General features: G+C 33.8%; 1 protein-coding gene across 1 annotated transcript; it reads right to left on the bottom strand.

The window, feature by feature from the left end:
- Window positions 1-13,466: 13,466 nt before the first annotated feature.
- On the bottom strand, window positions 13,467-15,715 carry LOC145135939 (annexin Gh1-like). Its single transcript, XM_079070154.1, has 5 exons — window positions 15,539-15,715; window positions 14,568-14,713; window positions 14,262-14,480; window positions 13,978-14,190; window positions 13,467-13,911 (listed from the first exon to the last, which is right to left on the bottom strand). Exons 1-5 carry the CDS (start codon window positions 15,612-15,614, stop codon window positions 13,615-13,617), a joined length of 951 nt encoding a protein of 316 aa, XP_078926280.1. The 5' UTR covers window positions 15,615-15,715; the 3' UTR covers window positions 13,467-13,614.
- Window positions 15,716-20,977: the final 5,262 nt, after the last annotated feature.

Below are 20,977 nucleotides of genomic sequence, written 5' to 3'. Positions count from 1 at the left end.
TAACGTATACATAGAGAAAATATAGGATTTTCCAGGGTAAACATCAGTACTTTACAAACAATCGGTTAATTATTCAATTAACGAATATTCATTATTAATTCTATAATTCCTTAGTTTATGCATCCGGGTTACGTATGAAGAATATCTGATAGACTATGGATTGTGTGGTTTCCGCCTTATTCCCTGTTCCTTGTTTGGTTGTGGGTTTAGGGCAGATCCACACAATTAACTGTCTATTCGATATTGGTTTATGCGTAACTAGTATGAACCAAGAAGTTATAGAAAGAATGGGTTTAATCACGCTTTTCATAAGAAAATATTGGATTTTATTGAGGAACACTTTCATCAGATACAGTTAAACCTGAGCAGTTATGTAATCATATCTGGAATAAATATAACCTTATCAACTATATTTATTTGAGATATGACCAACATGTGTTTGAGAGTGATGGTGGTGTTGCAACGAGTCTAAAACTTACCTAACCCCATATACAAAAGTATCCTTAGAACAAAACATAAAGATAAAATACTATAGGAGTATTTTAGGCACTATAACGAACTTGAATGAGAACTAAAAGACCTTTACTGGCATGTCTATAGTTGCGAAGTGCATGCTTCCAGGGTTATATATAATTGGCATCTTATAGACTTAGAATTGGTGATCTACGCTCTACTACCTGTTCCTTGTTTGGTTGTGGTTTTGGAGTAGGATCACCTATTCGAATGTCTATTTAATCTTGGTTATATACAACCCGCATGGACTGCTTGACTATAGGAGGACCCAGTCTGGATCATTAATAACTATAAGGAGAAATGTTTACTTAATCTCATAGGATTCTTTAGACATTCCCATTCTCGCACGAACCACCTAGACAACCACATCCCTACGATCATCAACAGAGGAATCAAGGAGGAACTAGAGAGGATTCATAAAGAGGGTTCCTAGAGGAAATCATACGAGGATGCAAATCTCCCATCAGGAAGTGATGGAGATCTATGGTAAAACCCGAAGCATGCTCTACAGTGAATAGGATAACCATAAGAAAGCCCAGAAACAACAAACCCTCACAGCTGAATTCAGGACCATCATAACTAGGACAGAAACCCCTCCCGAGGCGCGCAAGGTGGTAGAGCACCATACACGTCATAACTATTAATTAACTAACTAATATGATCTAGTGAGTTAGTGATTACACTGCTCACACCATGTGTCAGGCTTATTGCCTTTATCATATCAGTTAAGTAACAGTAAACCAGATTCCATAACTTCACTAAGAGGGTAGTCACTATCAAATTCATAAGTCTATGTTGCATAGACCTCTATTATGAATTGCTTCAAACGTCAGAACATGAAACACTCAGAACTAAGATAACTTCGATTCAGAATACACTCGATTCGTAACATCCAAGGACTTACCCTCGTGTCATCTTTTAAATCTTTTGGCAGCAATATGCCGCCAAAGAAGTCGAACAAAAACAAAAAAAACGCACCTTCACCGCCACCTCCTCAGTATGACCCGATTGTCTTTCAGGCGGCAGTAACAGCCGCAGTGACAGCTGTCATGACTCAAATCCGCGCAAGTGATACCGGAGGATCGGGTAGTGGTACCAACAACTCTAACGACGGATACACGAAGGTGTGCTCGTCCAAAGACTTCATGATTTGTGGACCCAAGTCCTTCTATGGAAATGGGGGAGTTATCGCCCTAATGCGATGGTTCGAAAAGACGGAATCGATTTTCGAATTATGCGAGTGCCCAGAAGGGAGCAAAGTGAAGTTTGTTGCCTGCACCTTCTCTGACAGAGCCCTTACATGGTGGAATAGCCATGTTAAGTCATTTACTCTCCCGATAGCAAACGCAATGGGTTGGGAGAATCTAAAACAAATGATGCTGGAAGAGTACTGCCCGAGGGGCGAAGTGCAAAAACTAGAGCGTGAGTTATGGAATCTCACCATGGCAGGTTCAAACATAGAAGACTACACCGACAGATTCAGCGACTTAGCTATACTATGCCCGGGGATGGTTACCCCGGAGAGTAAGAAGGTAGAAAGATTCATTTGGGGACTACCTTCTCCAATCCAAGGAAACGTATTAGCAGCAAAACCTCTTACATTCGACAGTGCCAAACACCTGACTCGAACCTTGGTGGACTATGGGATCCGTCAAGGCATAATGGACCCCGTTCATGGGCCAACCAAAGGAGGCGATGATAATCAAAGGTCCGAGAGCAGAAAGAAGAGGCAATCAACACAAGAACCCTCCGAGGAACAACAGACAGACACAACCTATACTGCTACGACCCCGACCCCAGCCCCAGCCGCACCCGGCAATCGTTACGCCGAAACCCTTCCTAAATGCAATAAGTGTAACTTCTATCATACCGGAAGGTGTCAGAATTTGTATTGCAAGAACTGCCTCCGAAGAGGACACGCCATCCGCTTCTGTAGGGAACCGACACAACCAATTTCTCAGGTTCCATTTGACGAAGTGAGTCAGACCTACCACGAATGTGGTGAAACGGGACACTTCAGGAGAAATTGTCCATTGGCCAGGAACCCTGGTGAAGAAGGAAGAGTGCTAATGATCACCGCAGGAGAGTCCACCCCGGAACCATATGAGGACAGCGGTACGTTTCCCAACCAAATCATAACTATAATAGTTTCTTCCTCGTCTAAACTAGGCACATAGTTTATATAGAAACTAAATACTTTTCTGGTAAGCTATAATGACTTGGTGTAAACGTTAGGGCCATATATAATTAAGAACCCACAGACTTAGAGTGCGTGATTCCGCCTTATTTCCTGTTCCTTGTCTGGTTGTGGGTTTAGGGCAGAGTCACTCAGTCGACCGTCTTGTCAATCTTAATTATATATAACTTGTAGACACCAAGCGATTATAGAGGGACCAGATAGGGAAGATAATATCAAGTATCAGTCACTAGAACAATCTTACAGTTAATACACACGTAAGTCAATACAAAACTATCGAAGTAGTAATATCAGGATCAAAACAGAAAGCACCAAAAACATACACTCAGATGCACCGATATTCTAACGAAACACTCTCTCCGAACGAACTTAACTCGCGATCCGACGATGTCATCCCACCTAGTCTAACTGAGTCCACGCGATGCCAAACCTATGTGTCACCAAGGAGACCCTTTACCTTAAACCGACCGAATAACAAAACTCTCGTCACTCCTAAAGACAAACTAGATGTGAACCTCGAAATTTCATCTCGCTTCAACCCCCAAAAATACTCATGCGAAGAGTATGGTATCCACCCGTAACCTTCCTTAAGCACCCTCAGCAGATCATTTTGGAAATACCACACGCGCAGCAAGTCAAGTTCAAGCACAGAGGCTAGGGACAGATACGATTAGCCTATCAATGTTAAATGTACACGTGAGGGTGGTATATAATTAAAATTCTACTGACTTAGGATGTGTGTTTCCGCCCTATCTCCTGTTCCTTGTCTGGTTGTGGACCTGGGGCAGAGCCACCCATCCGACCGTCTTGTCAATCTTAAATTATATACGACTTGTGTACACGAGACAATGATAGATGAACCAGGTATGAGTCCTACCATGAACTTCAGGACAAAGGCTGCTCAGGACCACAAAAAGGTAATTGTATCAGTTGGATGAACATGGTTGAGCAAGCTAAATCTACACACCATTCACAGACCAAAACATCAGAAACAGCAGTGATGATCCGCTGAAACAACCAGCGAGGATCTGAATTCACTGGAGAACGCGAGGGTTTTATGAAACCCAAGTACCCTACCGATCCTAGAAAGGTGGCTATCCGATGAGACACTTGTGATACCCCACATCTATTTCCACGTTCATGATTCATATTCAGTGTCGGAATTTCGGGACGAAATTTCCTCTAACGGGGGATGATGTGACAACCCGAAACTTTTTCCGTTACCGCTAATCAACTTCCGTTAATAAAAATTCGAATTTTTATTGAGTCTCGTCAAATTCCTTCGGTTTGGAAAATCAATTACTTATATAATTGAACTTTATATGCGAGTAGGGACCAAAACCGCATGAAATTCGAGTTTTCCTTCGAACAATACAACAAATCACGGCCTGACTGGAGTTCACGGCCGTAAACCTGTTTACGGCCGTAAACTCGTTTGCGGTCAATGCCAGGTGGATGCCACCACCGACCACGAAAACCCCCTATAAATACGTGTCCCTACCCTTCATTTAGAGCTTGCTGGCCGAAAACTCTCTCCTTCTCTTTCTAAACCCTTGACCGTAAACACCTAAAACGCCCTTATTCTTCAGTAAATCATCGAGAATCACCATTGGGAGTCATTTCGGAACATTTAGAATGCATTTACATCGAAATCCAACGTCATTGTTCTTGAGTTTACGGCCGTACACACTTCATATCTTCAAATCTTCAAAGGCCGTAAACCCTGTTCTTGAGTTTACGGTCGTACACTCATCGAATCTTCAAAGGCCGTAAACCATGTTCATGGCCGTAAACTGCCTGTCGGCCGTAAACCACTCTTCACAGCCGTAAACCCTTGTTCACGTCCGTACACGCCTCCTAAGTGGTGAAAAACCCGTTCCCTCGATTCGATCAAGTCCCGGTAACATTCCTTAACCGAAAGCAAGTGTTTTTCCAACACTTTATCTAACGAAATCGCTAATTTAGATATATATATGTATTTAACTATTATTAGGATTCCGTTAAGTGTCGCATACAACAACTCGAGGGTCTTCATTTCCAGTTCATTGACTCGACGCTTGCACCCAATTAACGGTGAGTTCATACCCCTACATTTTTCCGAGTTTTTAATGTTTTCAGGGGGGGGGGGGATACAAGTAAAAGCACAAGTAATCTTGTGTTAAAAATATAAATTGGTTTATTATATTTTCCTATCGATAGTATACATTGAACATAGAATTTACTAAACATGATGAACATAGTTACTACTAGACTTGAAATCATTTTTACAAAACATATTAAGATACAAATATGGTGAAAACAGTTTTCAGAAACAAAGGAAAAAAAATTATGAATTATGAAATAAAAGATATTATTTTATAAGGATTCATATTAATAACATAAAAGGGTTTTCATAGTATTATTAGTGAATTCGTTGAGAGAACTACAGTGTGAGACGCCTTGTAACCAGAGTCTCTTGGAGGGAGAGCGTGAGTTTGTGTATAGATGTATACGGGAGTGACAATCCCGCACCCTGACTATTAACTACAGTCAACCGAGGGTGACAAACGTCATTTTTATCGACGTACGTCCGAGTATGTCGTATTATTGAGCGTCTATAGTATGGTTATAAGAATCCACAGGTGAAACAACGACTCGTTCACGTAATAATAAACCTAACAACCAGTCAACAGGGTTAGTAACTATGTGATGACTTAGTATGTACATTAGGGTAATATGAAATTAACATCCGACTTGCAGTGGGATGTGTGATCTCCACCTCATTTCCTGTTCCTTGTTTGGTTGTGGGCTTAGGGCAAAATCACCCAATCGACTGTTTGTTCGATCTAGATTTCTATAACTCGTATGTACTAGGTGATTACAGGAGGGTATTAACAACACTTTCAGGATACAGAACACTACGTTTTCAATTAGTTTTATTTATGTAATAAGACTAATACATCACTGGTGGTAGCCAGGGTTTTCATACAAGGGTTTTCATACAAAGGTTTTCATACAAAGGTTTTCATACAAGGGTTTTCATACAAAGGTTTTCATACAAGGGTTTTCAAACAGAACAATGCTCAAACAAGATAAGTATGGTAGATACTTGTACTCTACGATTTTGAAACTGATAATTTAATAACGTATATATAGGGAAAATATAGGATTTTCTAGGGTAAACACCAGTACTTTACAAACAATCGGTTAATTATTCAATTAACGAATATTCATTATTAATTCTATAATTCCTTAGTTTATGCATCCGGGTTACGTATGAAGAATATCCGATAGACTGTGGATTGTGTGGTTTCCGCCTCATTCCCTGTTCCTTGTTTGGTTGTGGGTTTAGGGCAGATCCACACAATTAACTGTCTATTCGATATTGGTTTATGCGTAACTAGTATGAACCAAGAAGTTATAGAAAGAATGGGTTTAATCACGCTTTTCATAAGAAAATATTGGATTTTCTTGAGGAACACTTTCATCAGATACAATTAACTTGGTAAGTAACTAGTGAATACTTCAGGATTATGTACATGAGGATCCAACAACCAGTGGAACGTGTGGCCTCCGCCTCTTTTCATGTTCCTTGTTTGGTTGTGGGCTTGGGGCGGAACCACACAGTCGATTGTTTGTTCGATATGGATTGTACATGATTTTTATGCACTAAGTACTTGCAGGAGGAACTAGTTAGAATCATTTTTACTTAACATTCAATACATCAGAAAATATAAGGTTTTCTGGAGGAACATAACGTACTTCAACAAAGAACAAAGAACGGTTTTCCTAAAACAAAACGCTTATGAACTCACCAGCTTTATGCTGATACTCTTTCAAAACCTACTTGTATTCTCAGGACATTAGTAGACAGGTACACGCACCAGGTTCAAGAAAACGGAGCATAGTAGTTCGAGTCTTTACTTGTTATTTACTTTTGGATTCAATCGTGTATGATTCAAATGTAATGTAAACACTATAATATTAATATAATGATTGTTGTTGCTTCGATTACTATTATTCAATTGTTGTGATACTATACATGACGTCCTCCGCCCCCGAACGTTTCCGCCGTTCCGGTTTGGGGGTGTGACAGTTGAATTTTGACTAAAAGTTCAAAAAGGAGTTTAGTAGTATTCCGTGAGATATAAACTTTAAGACATAGTTTGCCGAAAATGGGATCCGTAAGAGAGAGATATGATTTTCATAAAATCATTTATTTTTACCCCCGTTAGGCACAAAAATAAAAGTCAAAACTAGTTAAAACAACCTAAAGGAGATTTGTAGTACCCATTGAGATCATCAGATAGATATAGAGAGGGCTTAGATCGGAGCTCGCACGAAGAAGTTGTGATTTTTACAAAATATTTTCATGCGCACGAGGTGCGTGTCTCTGCACGCCGCGCACGTCACACCGAATTCAAGCAGATTGCTAGTGTCGTGGCCAATTTGGGAAATGACATGTGACATTATCTGGATGGAGCCACGTTCATCATGCCCGATGCGCACAGATATTTGTGTCGCATGCACTCCAAATCCATGACTATAAATAGAAGGCTCTGTGAAACACTTATGCACACCTTCAACCATCACTGTGTATGCATTTTCGAAAGCTTCTTCCCTTGGAGCGGTCCCCGGAGTCCCGAGCCCGATTCAACCCTACATCAAAAGTTTCACACGACTAGGGTGAGTTCACGACAATGGTTTTATCAAAATATATTTATATCTATAAATATCAAATCATTTTATAAAGCTTAAAACCCTAGGATCATGTAGCTATAGAAACTTTTCCTAGTTGTAAGCTATGATATTATGCCTAAGAATTATGATGTCTGATAGTCTAGGAAGAGATAATACCTAGATGTTATAATGACAAAATCCCTAGGATAACGTGGTACCTAGAAGTTATGTTGGTCAAATATAAGGATATGCACCGTACCTAAATGTTACTCTGCCCAAATATCCTGTTTTCAAATAACCTTAATTATGGTGTGTGTGTGTGTGTATATATATATATATATACACACACACACAACAAATAATTATTAGATCAAAAGGTTATAATTATCAGATATAAGGTAAAAGATTTATATTGTGATAGTTATAGGAAAGATAAAAGATAGAAGATAAATATCTAAGTTTAATGCATTAATGAGCTATTAACATTCATCCAAAGGCATTGATTAAATTCAGCTTCCCCGACACTTATAATCGTTAATCTTGCGAGAATTAGGAAGATATGTATAGATCTATACAGAGATTGAAACCCCCACCTGCGATTGCTAGCTACAATCCCAACATGATAACTTTCTTATTATTCACTATTCAACGTCTGATGAAGCGTCGTGGCGAAGCAAATTATTAGTCAAACAACATCGATTATAGGGGCTCATGGTAATACATTACAAAAACCTTAGATATCCGACTACCATCAGGGACGCCTTGGAGTGGTAGATAAAATATGTTAGGGTTGTTAGATATCCTACAAAGATAATAAATTAGGATTTATAAAATATCTTAAAAAGATAATAAGATAAAATCGTTAGATATCCTAAAAAGATAGTAAGTTAGGGTTGATAAAATACATTAGGAAATGTTTTGTAAAAGAAAAATGATTCTTAAATTAATACAACCAAATAAAAGCCGAAAACTATAAAACATGTGCACTCACCAATATTATGTTGACGTTTTCAAAAATACATGTATTCTCAGGGAGATTAGTGTGTAGGATAGTTGTGTCAAGGAGGAGGAGGTCTTCAAGGAAGCTTGCTGAAGTTTAGTTCCGTCTGTTTCTCATTTCTAGTAATGTTTAGGTTGTATGCTTGACTTTTTAACAATGTAATCCTCAAATAATTTATAATAAATAAAAAAAAATTGTGTTATACTATTGTGTTATGTTCTCTCTCTCTCTCTCTGTATATATATATATATATATATATATATATATATATATATATATATATATATATATATATATATATATATATATATGTCTCGATCCAATTTTTCCACGTTTGCACAACCCGACGTTTCCGCCGCCGGTCGGGGGTGAGACACTTCCAACCACCTCCCAGTGTTTCTTTAACATGACAAAAGAAAACCCGTCGGGGTCAGGTGCCCTATCCGAACCACATGCCCATATAGCCGATTTGATTTCATCTATAGTGAACGGACCCTCAAGAAATTTGGCCATGTGAGGGGGTAATTTCTTGAAGTTAGGTCTGATGAACTTAGGCCTTGATCGATTTGGCTTAGTGAATCTTTCAAAGAAATGCTTGATTGCTACTTGCTTAATCTGATCAGGATCATTAATTCAAAACTCATTGTCTTTGAGTTTCGGTTGGCGTTTTCGACATGTAGTTTTTAGGAGATTTAGCTTTTAAGAAAAAGTTCAAAAAAGTTTCGTTCGGGAGCAAGAATTTTAAACTTTTAGTGCATATATTGGCAAACTAAGTGAAAGTTGTAAATTTTATTTGTATATGGTATTTGGAAAAAATAGTTGAAAATTTTTAAAACAAATAAAGTTACATAAAATGATATCTTTATAAAATATAAAATACGCCTACAACTTTCTTGAAGGCAATTTAGTGCTTTTGTGATAATAAGCAGAAGTTATTATTATTATTATTATTATTATTTATTAAATGTTATTTGAAGCAACTTTTGGATTTGAAATTTTTTTAGGCTAAAAGTTAAAAGCTTGTGCTAGCGGATGAAGTTTTTTTTTTTTTTTTTTTTTTTTTTTTTGCTAAAACTAAAAGCTCCCAAAAAGGTACATGACAAGTACGTTTTTAGCTTAAACAAAAAACTTCAAATCTGAAAACTATTTAATAGCGTTTAAAATTTTTTTTAAATAATTTTGTGAATTTACTTAATTACCTTTTTTTAAATATGTTTCTATTTTATATTTTACAAAGATGTAATTTTGTATATTTTAAAAGCTTCAAACTATCTTTTACCAAACACTTGTATATAATTAAAGGTATTGACTATCAGTTAGTTTTGAATCACATCTAATACCTGGATTTTGAATCACTAGTATATAATTAAAGGTAATGACTATCAGTTAGTTTTGAATCAAATCTAATACCTCGCATCTGAATCATAGTCACTCAACTTCAAATTTATTGTTGTGACATCCCCATTTTCACGGCCAGAAAATGCCGATTTTGTTTATGCTTTATAAAAATCAGAGTACCTCTTTTAATGAAAATGTTGCGGAATTTGTTCCCAGAAAAACATGATAAATACGTTATCAAAGCATTTCCGAAGAAATTTATTTTTATTCATTTTAAAACATTGGGATGTCATCGTCAATACAGAAACATAAGCATAAACAAAACTTACATTCATTTACACTAGTGATCTACATCTCTTTTAAATCTCTCAGTATAATGTAACTTCATATCGACACCTGTGATACAAATAAACTGAGTGGGTCAGGTTGGGAAACCTGGCGAGTACATAGGGTTTTCAACCCACAATAATATAGTTAGTATGTTTAATCATCAAACAATTAACCCAATTACTCATCCCCATTATCTTATTTACTCTTAAGGATCTACCCTAAGAATCAACTATTTCTTGTTCATTCGTTCCTAAGGATCATCCTAAGTAATAGGCATGAAATCCATCGTTATCAGGGTTTACTCAACGGGCACTAAATCCATAGTTGGCAGGGTTTGCTCAACATGCACTAAATCCATAGCTGCCAGGGCTATTTCATTTATCAACAGTATCGTTTCCGAGAATCCACTCGCAATACATGTCAATGGGTTTTTATCTCGTTTATCGACAGTATCGTTTCCGAGAATCCACTCGCAATACATGTCAATGGGTTTTTAGAGTACATCTGGTGAATACACAGTTCAAAACACCTACAGGTTGCGAGCCTGCTAGTGTCCACTGGACTGTCTAGAATAGTCTGTGGTTGTCATCCATACTCTGCTGAATGACGGGGCCAACACATGGGTAAAAGGCTTCTCTCATGGTTTACCTCTCACCCTTATCTCATGGTCTATATCACTTTTCATCATTTTATTTTTGTCACACAGCAACTATTTCATCTACCCATGTTTTACCCAACACATTTTGTAGATATAAAATACATATACAGTTTAAATCATTTAAAACATGTATAAAAATCTTTCACCCAGCACAGACGGCAAGTATACAGACAATATGCACACATAGCATGTAATTTATATCAAATACTTCATATCTATGTGTAAGATGAAAGGGACTATGCAGTCACCTGAAAGGTGGTGACTCGGAACTCGGACAACGCTTCGTTATCTCAAAACAATTTTCCCTTGACAAAACCTAGTATCAATACCACTAGGGTTTAGTCTAACATTAACCGAGACTAATTAATAGTCTAGCTATTATTATTATTATATAAGCGTTAAACAACACTATATAACTCATAATAATAGCCCAAATAACTATTATAAGGTCCTAATAACATTACTATATTAAAACATAAGCTACTAAAGATAGGTTAGGTGTAGCGCACTTACAGCGGGTTTTTCTAAAAAACCGGGCTTCGCCGGAGCAGCGTTCCCGAGCCTAAAGGCTCCTTTCTCGGGACTCCGGGAGCCTCGGGGCTTCCTTTGGGTGCTAGGGAGGTTCCCTAGGCTTTTTGGGGGGTTTAGGGGCTAGAGAGAGGTTCTAGAGAGAGAGAGAGAGAGAGAGAGAGAAGAGGTTGGAATGGTGTGAGGAATGAGGGAACCCGACACCTCGATTTATAGGCTGGAAAACAGCTCTACTCGTCGAGTAGGTCCTCCTACTCGTCAATTCCATGCCACATGTCACCTTCTGGTGGCTTGCCTTGGGGAGAAAGCCTTGGCCCATAATCAGCCACGTTACCCCTTTTGCAGCAGCACCCTACCGACTTCTAAACCCCGTAACTTTCGCATACGAGCTCCGTTTTCGACGTTTTTTTTTCACGCGTAGGTAAAAACAAGATCTACAACTTTCATTTAGACTCCATCGGCTAATTATCGACCGATCATACGAAGTCAGATTTGGGCGTTCTTTTTATGGATGTTCTCGGTTTAACATGTACTACAACTTTTGTTTAGATCACTAAGGCTAAAAAGTCCTCTATTGTAAATTCACTATTTACGTCTCCCGATGCTGTGCCGGTTTTGCCGAAAAACTTCGACGGGCCATAACTTCTTCGTTATAACTCGGATTTCGGCGTTCTTTATATGTACGGAACCCTTGAGACATATTCTACAACTTGGTTAAGATTATTTATTCTAAATAATCTTTTGTTGAAAAGTCGTTTTCGACCCCTATTATCTCTAAATTGACTAGCCCGGATCTACGGGCGTTACAATTGTATGCCAACTTTGAATTTTCTTATGGTTGAATTTAATTTATTGTTTGGTAGCTTTGCATTCAATTTGATTTAAGCCCTTGTATTAAACCATGCATTGCTCTTACATGGCAATGGCATCATAAATACAAATAAAAATTTAAACATGGGGAGGAATGCTATTTAACAATTGTTTTCACGACACAAAAGCAACTAAATCATAAGAAAAATGGAAAGTTATTTTTGTGATTTCGAGTTTCATCCATGGAAAATCCAAATTGGAGCCTGTAAAGATTGGAACCAAAATCCAAAATAAGAATCCAAACAAACCCTGAACATATTCCACATTGTATCCGTGTTCATCTAAGTGGATCTCATTTGCAGAAAATTGATGAAAGCCGATTTTGATTTTTGTTTAGCAGCAATAAAATAGTAGCCTCTGTAACCGATTTTGATTTATTATTTTTATATATGATTCGAGTTTTTCTTTAAACTCGAAGAACATCTCCATCATATTAGTATCAGATAGCAAGTGACACATGTACGCCATCTCAGCAAATAACTGATTGGATGAGTTATAACAAGTCATGTTGGTATATAATTTTTCAAAACATGTCTAGGTTTAGAGACCCTATTTGTATTAACAAATTTTGAACATATGAAATACTTTTGATTGCACTGTTCATTTTAATTCTTTTTTTGCCATCCATGTGTATCGAAGGTGACGATAACAAAAAAAATATATCAAATGAGTCATCATATTGGAAAAGAATTAGCTATTAAAATATTAATACGAATTGACTGAAAGAGTATGTGTATGCCTTTTAACATATTAAAATCTTTTTGTCAAAAGTTTGATTATTTCATTGTATAATAATTGTAACCATATTAAAAAAAATATATTTATAAAATTCAGAAATTTTGGTGGGTCAGCCCATCGTAAGTCCTAACCAAAATCATCATGGGCGCACTCAATTCTTCTTTTTGCCCATACTCATTTTGGCATGTTATTAGAGTGAGATATGTCGGTTTTGTGTTACCATGTATAAATAATGGTTTGAAATTGTATTTTTTATTTGGCAAATTTCCGATAAAACCCAATATTTTTGATGAATTTATGGTTTAATCCTAACGTTTAAATTTTAGAACAGAAAAATCTCAATTATCTAATTTTATACTCGTTGAAAAAAAAAATAAGAACTGTTTTGTAAATTTAGACAAAATATATTAGTCCAAAATATTGAGATTTTATCGGAGATTTCTTTTTGTATTTACATAGAAATACTTGGAAAAAATAGTTTGTATATTTTAAAGGATGTAAAATGAAATAAAAACACTTAAATTTCCTTAAAAAACCCAAAAGTTTTTTTAATTTAAAATTTAACGTCTCACTCCAAATTTCATATCTTGCAAATTTGACAAAAAATACATCAAAAATGCGCACATAAAACTCGATACAGGAAGAAGACGTCCGAGTTTATTAATAATTTATTATACTGAAACTCCACATAAACCACAAAAACACACACAAACCACATATAACGATCTCACAGAAACCGCCTCAAATCAAAACATACCAAATAAAACCAGGGTCTCCTTTCTTCTACTCATCAACACAACCAATGAGAGCAAGAAGCATATCCTCATAATCACCTCTAGTATCCTTCGCAATAGCCTTATCCAAAGGCACACTGTTCCTCTTCAAATACTCCTCCTTTATAACCTTCATGTCAACTTCAGCACGTGTGGCAACAACACGTGTGAGTGCACCCTCATCTGTTCCTGTTTTGTTAATCGCTAGCCTTAGCACCCTCTCAAAGTACTTCTCAGGGTATGTCAAACACTCCAACGTTGCCCTTAGCAATGAAATGTATTCGTCTTTTGAATCCTCTTCCAATTCCTACAAATTCAACAAACTCTTGAGTAAATTGCTAGTTGCTATGTATTAATTAATTTATAATTATACCTTTATGATATCTTCTCCATATATATTTTTGTATTGGTTGAGTGTTGCGTTGATCTGAAATTTGCTTCTTGTGGTGAGGATTCTGATGAGGTCATCATCGTTGTAACATTTGTCATCGAGTTTCTCATGGAGCAATTTGGCTTCGGTTTTCGCAAGTGTCATGTTCACTTCGCTTCCTTCATAACGACATGTAGCCACTAGAGGCAACAACAGCTACAGGAAAATAACATTATTGTTGATGATGATGATGGCTGTAGTTGTACTTTGTGTTTAAGTGTTTGTACCTTACGGAAGTCTCCCTTTGTGAGATAGGCGATATCTTCTTCCATGGATTTCTTATAGCGAGCATGGTAAGCTTGCTTTGCGAGAAGGAGATCATGTGAGGATCTTGTGCAAACTACTTCCACAACGACTTGATTGCTTTTTGTCCATCTTTTTGTAGCTTCGTTGACTAAATACGCATCACGTTCTGGAGGACTAAGTATCCAAAGAAGAACAAGTTTCTACATAAATTAAGAACAATGGAGCACGTTAGATGATTAGAAACTCTGTGATTTTTCATTTGTGGTATAGGGTTAGGGTTAACAAACCTCAAAGTCATTTGAGAGTTCTTTGTCGAGTGATTTGAGGAGATCTTCGTTGTGGGTTGCAGAATAAGTTTCGCGGATTTGTTTGCGTTGTTCAGCATCTCGGTGGGCTAAAATTGAGATTATCAATTTCTCGTTGGTTCCCCATCCTTCAAAATGCAAGTTGATCACAAAACGAAATTAGTTAGCAGATGAAATACAGATTAACGAATAATTGGAAAGATCGAGTGATGAGATAACAGGGGAGGAAAATCAATAGAGATGGAGTCGATATTGATTAGATTAAAATGGATCAACAGAAAGCAGAGTTGAAATCATCAGATCGAGATTCACACAGATTGATTATTGTTTTTGTAATATGAAAGATCAGATTCATGGTTATATTTCCGAAGACTAAGTCAGAATTGTTTCAACGCCATGGATAGACCTTTTTCTTCAGACAATTTCTCTGATGAACAAATTAGAGTGCATCATAGAGTGGATGACATTGACATTATCCTAGGCATATTCATGGACACATTTTTCCTTCAGAAATTTCTCCATAGATGGATTGAGAGGTAACAAAACACTGAAGAATCACACACACGTTTCGATCAAGTGATGGATGTGGAATGAAACGGAATCGGAGAAAAAACGTAAGTCCGAATTGAATGAATACGATTACAAGATCTAAGACAGACTAAGCGACATGAAACAAAATCGGATGAAAAACGTGTGTCCAAATTGAGTGGATAACATTTCCGAAGATCTCAAGCTTATGTCAACGCCATTAGACTTCGTTACTTCAGAAATATCTCCATAAACGGATTAAAGTGCAACAGAACATTGAACAATCAAGCAGGTTAAGAACTTAAGATCAAGTAACGCATATGAAATGAAACAAAATCGGATAAAAAGCATAGTTCCAAATCCAGTGGATATCAGTGATAAGATCTGATGAAGATAAACATTGGGAGAGAGACGAAGAGGTATACCTGAGAAGGCTTTATGGAGCTGTTCAACGTCGTCGGTGATGGAGGTAGCATGTGCTGGAACAATGATCGTCGACATTTTCTTCGGTTATCTTTTTGCTTTGAATTCTGGCTTTTTAATTTCCCTTCTGGTTAAGCTTTATTTATAAAGACTAAAGAGAGTATACATCATTAATTCAATGCCACTTTAATAATTTTGTTTCATGGTTATCGTTTCAAAAGAAAAATATAATATTTGTTTCCTATAGGTAGTTTTTTACTAATATTTAATTATTTTTATGTCCAAAAAGATTATATCCGAATATAAATGGAATATAAATAGATTCAAGATATTGTGAACAACGAAATATATATTAGACCGTTTTTCTTTTTATTTCACACTTTTACTTAACCCCTAGCATCTGGTTACTATTCACGAAAAACACAACATGAATTGTTCTCTTTTGGGCTGCTTATGAGGTTATATATGTTGAATTAGTCAAATTTAGACTGGTTAATATTTGTTTTTATTGTATAACCTATAATATGTTTTTTATTTGGTCTGATAAAAGTTGAGTTTTGTTTCAATTAGATCTCCATTCAATCAAATTTGACTCAATTAATAATTATCAAAAATCTAAATGATTAGAAATCAAACACCTTTATTAGAAGAGAAATTAAATATCCTATTAGTGGAGTCAAAAATTTGATTAGTGGTTTTTTGTTTAACTATTGTTAGATAATATTAAGCTATATCCATATTTTAAAGCTAAATCACGTATTATACATTTATCATTTAGCAAAACATAATTTTATTTTTTAAAATTTAATATTTAAAATCTAATATTTAATATGTTGAGATATAGAGTCCTAATAGTTGTTCGAAATAATTAATAGAATTTCCATTGATATCGCCACGTCTCAGAAATTAGGTGGGACAGAAACATAGTGCGGATGTATTTTTCGTTTTTTTGGAAGGAAGTAGGTGTCCCATACTAAAATAATTGACACATTTGTTTTCAAATCAATTAATATCTTCTAATTTATCTATATCTTACATATTTATAAAGCTTGCATTTTTTCTTTAATGTCATGCATTTGAAACCCCCACAATAATTTGCTAAAACCTCATGCATTTGAAACCCCCAACCCTTTTCACCTTCTTAATAATTATTTGAAACCCCCCACAATAATTTGCTAAAACCTCATGCATTTGAAACCCCAAAACATTTTCACCTTCTTAATAATTAATCACACATAATCAATGGTAATTCATATGAGATAATAATTTGCTAAAACCTCATGCATTTGTATGGTATTAGAACATATTTGGGTTTTTGGGTTTTAGACTTTAGTAAATGGGTAATCCGTTTGATACGTTGGATTTGAAGCTATCTTATTCGAATTACCCAAAACAAGAGATAAATTAATAATATATGCTCATGCATGTTTTGTACAAGTCCCAATCAAAATACAATATATCATGATCATACAATTAAGTGTGTCTTTTATTCCATTTTTGGCTTTATAACAAAAGTTTGTTTACGTGGCGAAGAAAGAAAACTTGAAGATGAATATTTAGGTTGGATGTTTATATAAGATTTGTTTTAAATATATAATATAGATATAAATACACAAATGTGTGTCAAATACAGCCCATCACAAATTTAATGTTATAAACTACAATATAACTCAAAGTGGTTTTCCAAATATAATGTTTATACTATAATATAATATATTAGAAGAATACCATATAGTAGACGAATCCCACATGTTGTGCAGAAATTTAGTTGCATATATAATATATTATAATTATATTTCATTTAAAATATGTTAGGGTCATTTGGTTATTACATTGTTGTATTAGACACTATAGTCTCATATATTTTGAATGACTCTTACAAAAATGATGTCCGTAATTTGAATATAACGTAATATCTTATGATGTTTATTGAATGATATTATCTTCGATTGAGCACTTTTTAATTGAAATCAACTTTATTATAGTTAAAAATTTTGGCTCCGTTTTTTCTTTTCATTAGTTCTAGAATATGATTTTTTTATATTAACTTAAAATATGTTACTGTCTTAAAATAGATTGAGAATGAGATTTTTTATATTTACTTAAAATACGGCACCATTTTCTATTCAATAGTAAAACTAACAAAAGTCGTTAAATATGTATTTTTATGAGGTTCAACATAAATAGACGACCACAAATGAGAATCCATATCTAATCAATCATCAACTAATTACATTAGATACTAATGTGTACATAAAAATTACATTTAAAATTTTAAACTAATAGTAAAAAAATTTCATTATTTATTATGATAAAAAATCTGTAAATCGAAAAATATACATGCTATTTAATCGCATACAAGTTTTATGTATGGCTTATTCACAATACATTAAACCATATATAACCATATTAAACTACAATTATCCCACTGCGCAACGCGCGGGCATTCGCCTAGTATCTTATAATAGAAGCATTTTTCTAAGTACCACATTGATTTGAAACTCCTTTGTCTTTACATATTTTCAAATGACTATATTTCTAAGCACCTCATTGATTTGAAACTTCTTTGTCTTTTCATATTCTCAAATGACTTTTCAAATGTCTTCTAAGTAATTGATTTGACATTAAACACCAAACATGCTATATAAACTCTTACATGTAAGAAGGATGTCATAAGAAAATGAAAAGAAAAAATTCCAATAGGCACAATTCTTTTAGAACGTATTTTAGTGATGGAGTCCCTAAAAGAGCTCTACAAGTCAAAGTTCTGGATGAATGTATCATTTTTTACTCATAGTTTAATCGTGTTATATTTTTTCCAGTAGTATAAATGAAACCATTCAAAATCATATGTTTAGAGATATTTTGTTTTCTCAAACCATACCATTCAAAATCATATGTTTAGAGATATTTTGTTTTCTCAAACCATATTGATTTGAAACCTACATAACTTTATATATTCCTTAATTAATAATATTTATAGTATTTATAAATTTCCAATAATTTTTTGCATTCTCTTATTATATATGTAGTTATATTAGTACATTTTTCTTACAAAAAGTCGTCATTTGGTTGAAGATATTATGATTCAAAAGTTTTCATATAGTTAAAACATTCACGATCCAAATATGATGATTTGAAGAAACGGGTTATGTCGCATCGATGATAATTGTAATATGATTTTTTCTTTCATCAAAACAAATGAAGCTTTTCTATTCTTTCTTTATATTCAGTTTCTCATTTGATCTTTATATGTGATTTGTGTGTATTACTCAATCTTGAATGTGACTCTCCACACATCAATGTTTTGCTTGAAATATCTTTCTGATTCTTCTTTTTCAAGAAAAACATTTTAATTGCTGGTTAGTGAAGAATTGTCATTAAGTTTCTATGGTTGAATGATGTTAAATGAAGAAAGAAGATTCAGAAAACGGATATAGGTTTTTTTGTTTGAGCAAAGTAGACGAATGTTAGTTTTTTCTTTTGATTTAATGTATATTTATGTAATATTTTTATTTATATATTTAACCACCCAATGTTCTTATTTATTTGATTGTAGTTTTTCTATTTTGATTATATTTATTTTCTGTTTTTTTACAAGACAATATTTAAAAGATAGCATAATTTTTAACATTTGATATGTAATTATGATTAACTTATCATGATATGTTCTTCATATGAAAGTAATTTGTCCATATTACTATGACAAGAATTACATATGACATTTACGAAAATATATATTATATGTGATTTGTTTAACATGTATATGCACCTATGTGTGTTATAAATTTATATTTAAATATCTTTATGTTTAATAATTGAAGGGGTTAAAATGATGCATCAAAACCAATTATTTAGACGAATATAATAATAATAATAATAATAATAATAATAATAATAATAATAATAATAATAATAATAATAATAATAATAATAATAATAATAATAATAATAATTATTATTATTATTATTATTATTATTATATCTTATAATAGAAGCATTTTTCTAAGTACCACATTGATTTGAAACTCCTTTGTCTTTACATATTTTCAAATGACTATATTTCTAAGCACCACATTGATTTGAAACTTCTTTGTCTTTTCATATTCTCAAATGACTTTTCAAATGTCTTCTAAGTAATTGATTTAACATTAAACACCAAACATGCTATATAAACTCTTACATGTAAGAAGGATGTCATAAGAAAATGAAAAGAAAAAATTTCAATAGGCACAATTCTTTTAGAACGTATTTTAGTGATGGAGTCCCTAAAAGAGCTCTACAAGTCAAAATTGTGGATGAATGTATCATTTTTTACTCATTGTTTAATCGTGTTATATTTTTTCCAGTAGTATAAATGAAACCATTCAAAATCATATGTTTAGAGATATTTTGTTTTCTCAAACCATACCATTCAAAATCATATGTTTAGTGATATTTTGTTTTCTCAAACCATATTGATTTGAAACCTACATAACTTTATATATTCCTTAATTAATAACATTTATAGTATTTATAAATTTCCGATAATTTTTTGCATTCTCTTATTATATATGTAGTTATATTAGTACATTTTTCTTACAAAAAGTCGTCATTTGGTTGAAGATATTGTGATTCAAAAGTTTTCATATAGTTAAAACATTCACGATCCAAATATGATGATTTGAAGAAACGGTTATGTCGCATCGATGATAATTGTAATATGATTTTTTCTTTCATCAAAACAAATGAAGCTTTTCTATTCTTTCTTTATATTCAGTTTCTCATTTGATCTTTATATGTGATTTGTGTGTATTACTCAATCTTGAATGTGACTCTCCACACATCAATGTTTTGCTTGAAATATCTTTCTGATTCTTCTTTTTCAAGAAAAACATTTTAATTGCTGGTTAGTGAAGAATTGTCATTAAGTTTCTATGGTTGAATGGTGTTAAATGAAGAAAGAAGATTCAGAAAACGGATATAGGTTTTTTTGTTTGAGCAAAGTAGACGAATGTTAGTTTTTTCTTTTGATTTAAATGTATATTTATGTAATATTTTTATTTATATATTTAACCACCCAATGTTCTTATTTATTTGATTGTAGTTTTTCTATTTTGATTATATTTATTTTCTGTTTTTTTACAAGACAATATTTAAAAGATAGCATAATTTTTAACATTTGATATGTAATTATGATTAACTTATCATGATATGTTCTTCATATGAAAGTAATTTATCCATATTACTATGACAAGAATTACATATGACATTTACGAAAATATATATTATATGTGATTTGTTTAACATGTATATGCACCTATGTATGTTATAAATTTATAATTAAATATCTTTATGTTTAATAATTGAAGGGGTTAAAATGATGCATCAAAACCAATTATTTAGACGAATATAATAATAATAATAATAATAATAATAATAATAATAATAATAATAATAAT

The sequence above is a fragment of the Lactuca virosa genome, chromosome 9, assembly GCF_052849685.1.
Source record: "Lactuca virosa cultivar CGN04683 chromosome 9, Lactuca_virosa_CGN04683_v6, whole genome shotgun sequence".
NCBI classification, from domain to species: domain Eukaryota; kingdom Viridiplantae; phylum Streptophyta; class Magnoliopsida; order Asterales; family Asteraceae; genus Lactuca; species Lactuca virosa.
Note: the sequence above shows the minus strand (reverse complement) of the source record. Positions and strands in the feature narration are given on the sequence as shown.

What these genes read in the sequence shown, in the direction of transcription:
- LOC145135939 (XM_079070154.1), bottom strand. Translation starts at nt 15,614, where the DNA reads ATGTCGACGATCATTGTTCCAGCACATGCTACCTCCATCACCGACGAC. An exon ending in AACTCTCAAATGACTTTGAG is followed by an intron (nt 14,481 to 14,567) that starts GTTTGTTAACCC and finishes TAATTTATGTAG; the next exon opens with AAACTTGTTCTTCTTTGGAT. An exon ending in CAAAGGGAGACTTCCGTAAG is followed by an intron (nt 14,191 to 14,261) that starts GTACAAACACTT and finishes ATTTTCCTGTAG; the next exon opens with CTGTTGTTGCCTCTAGTGGC.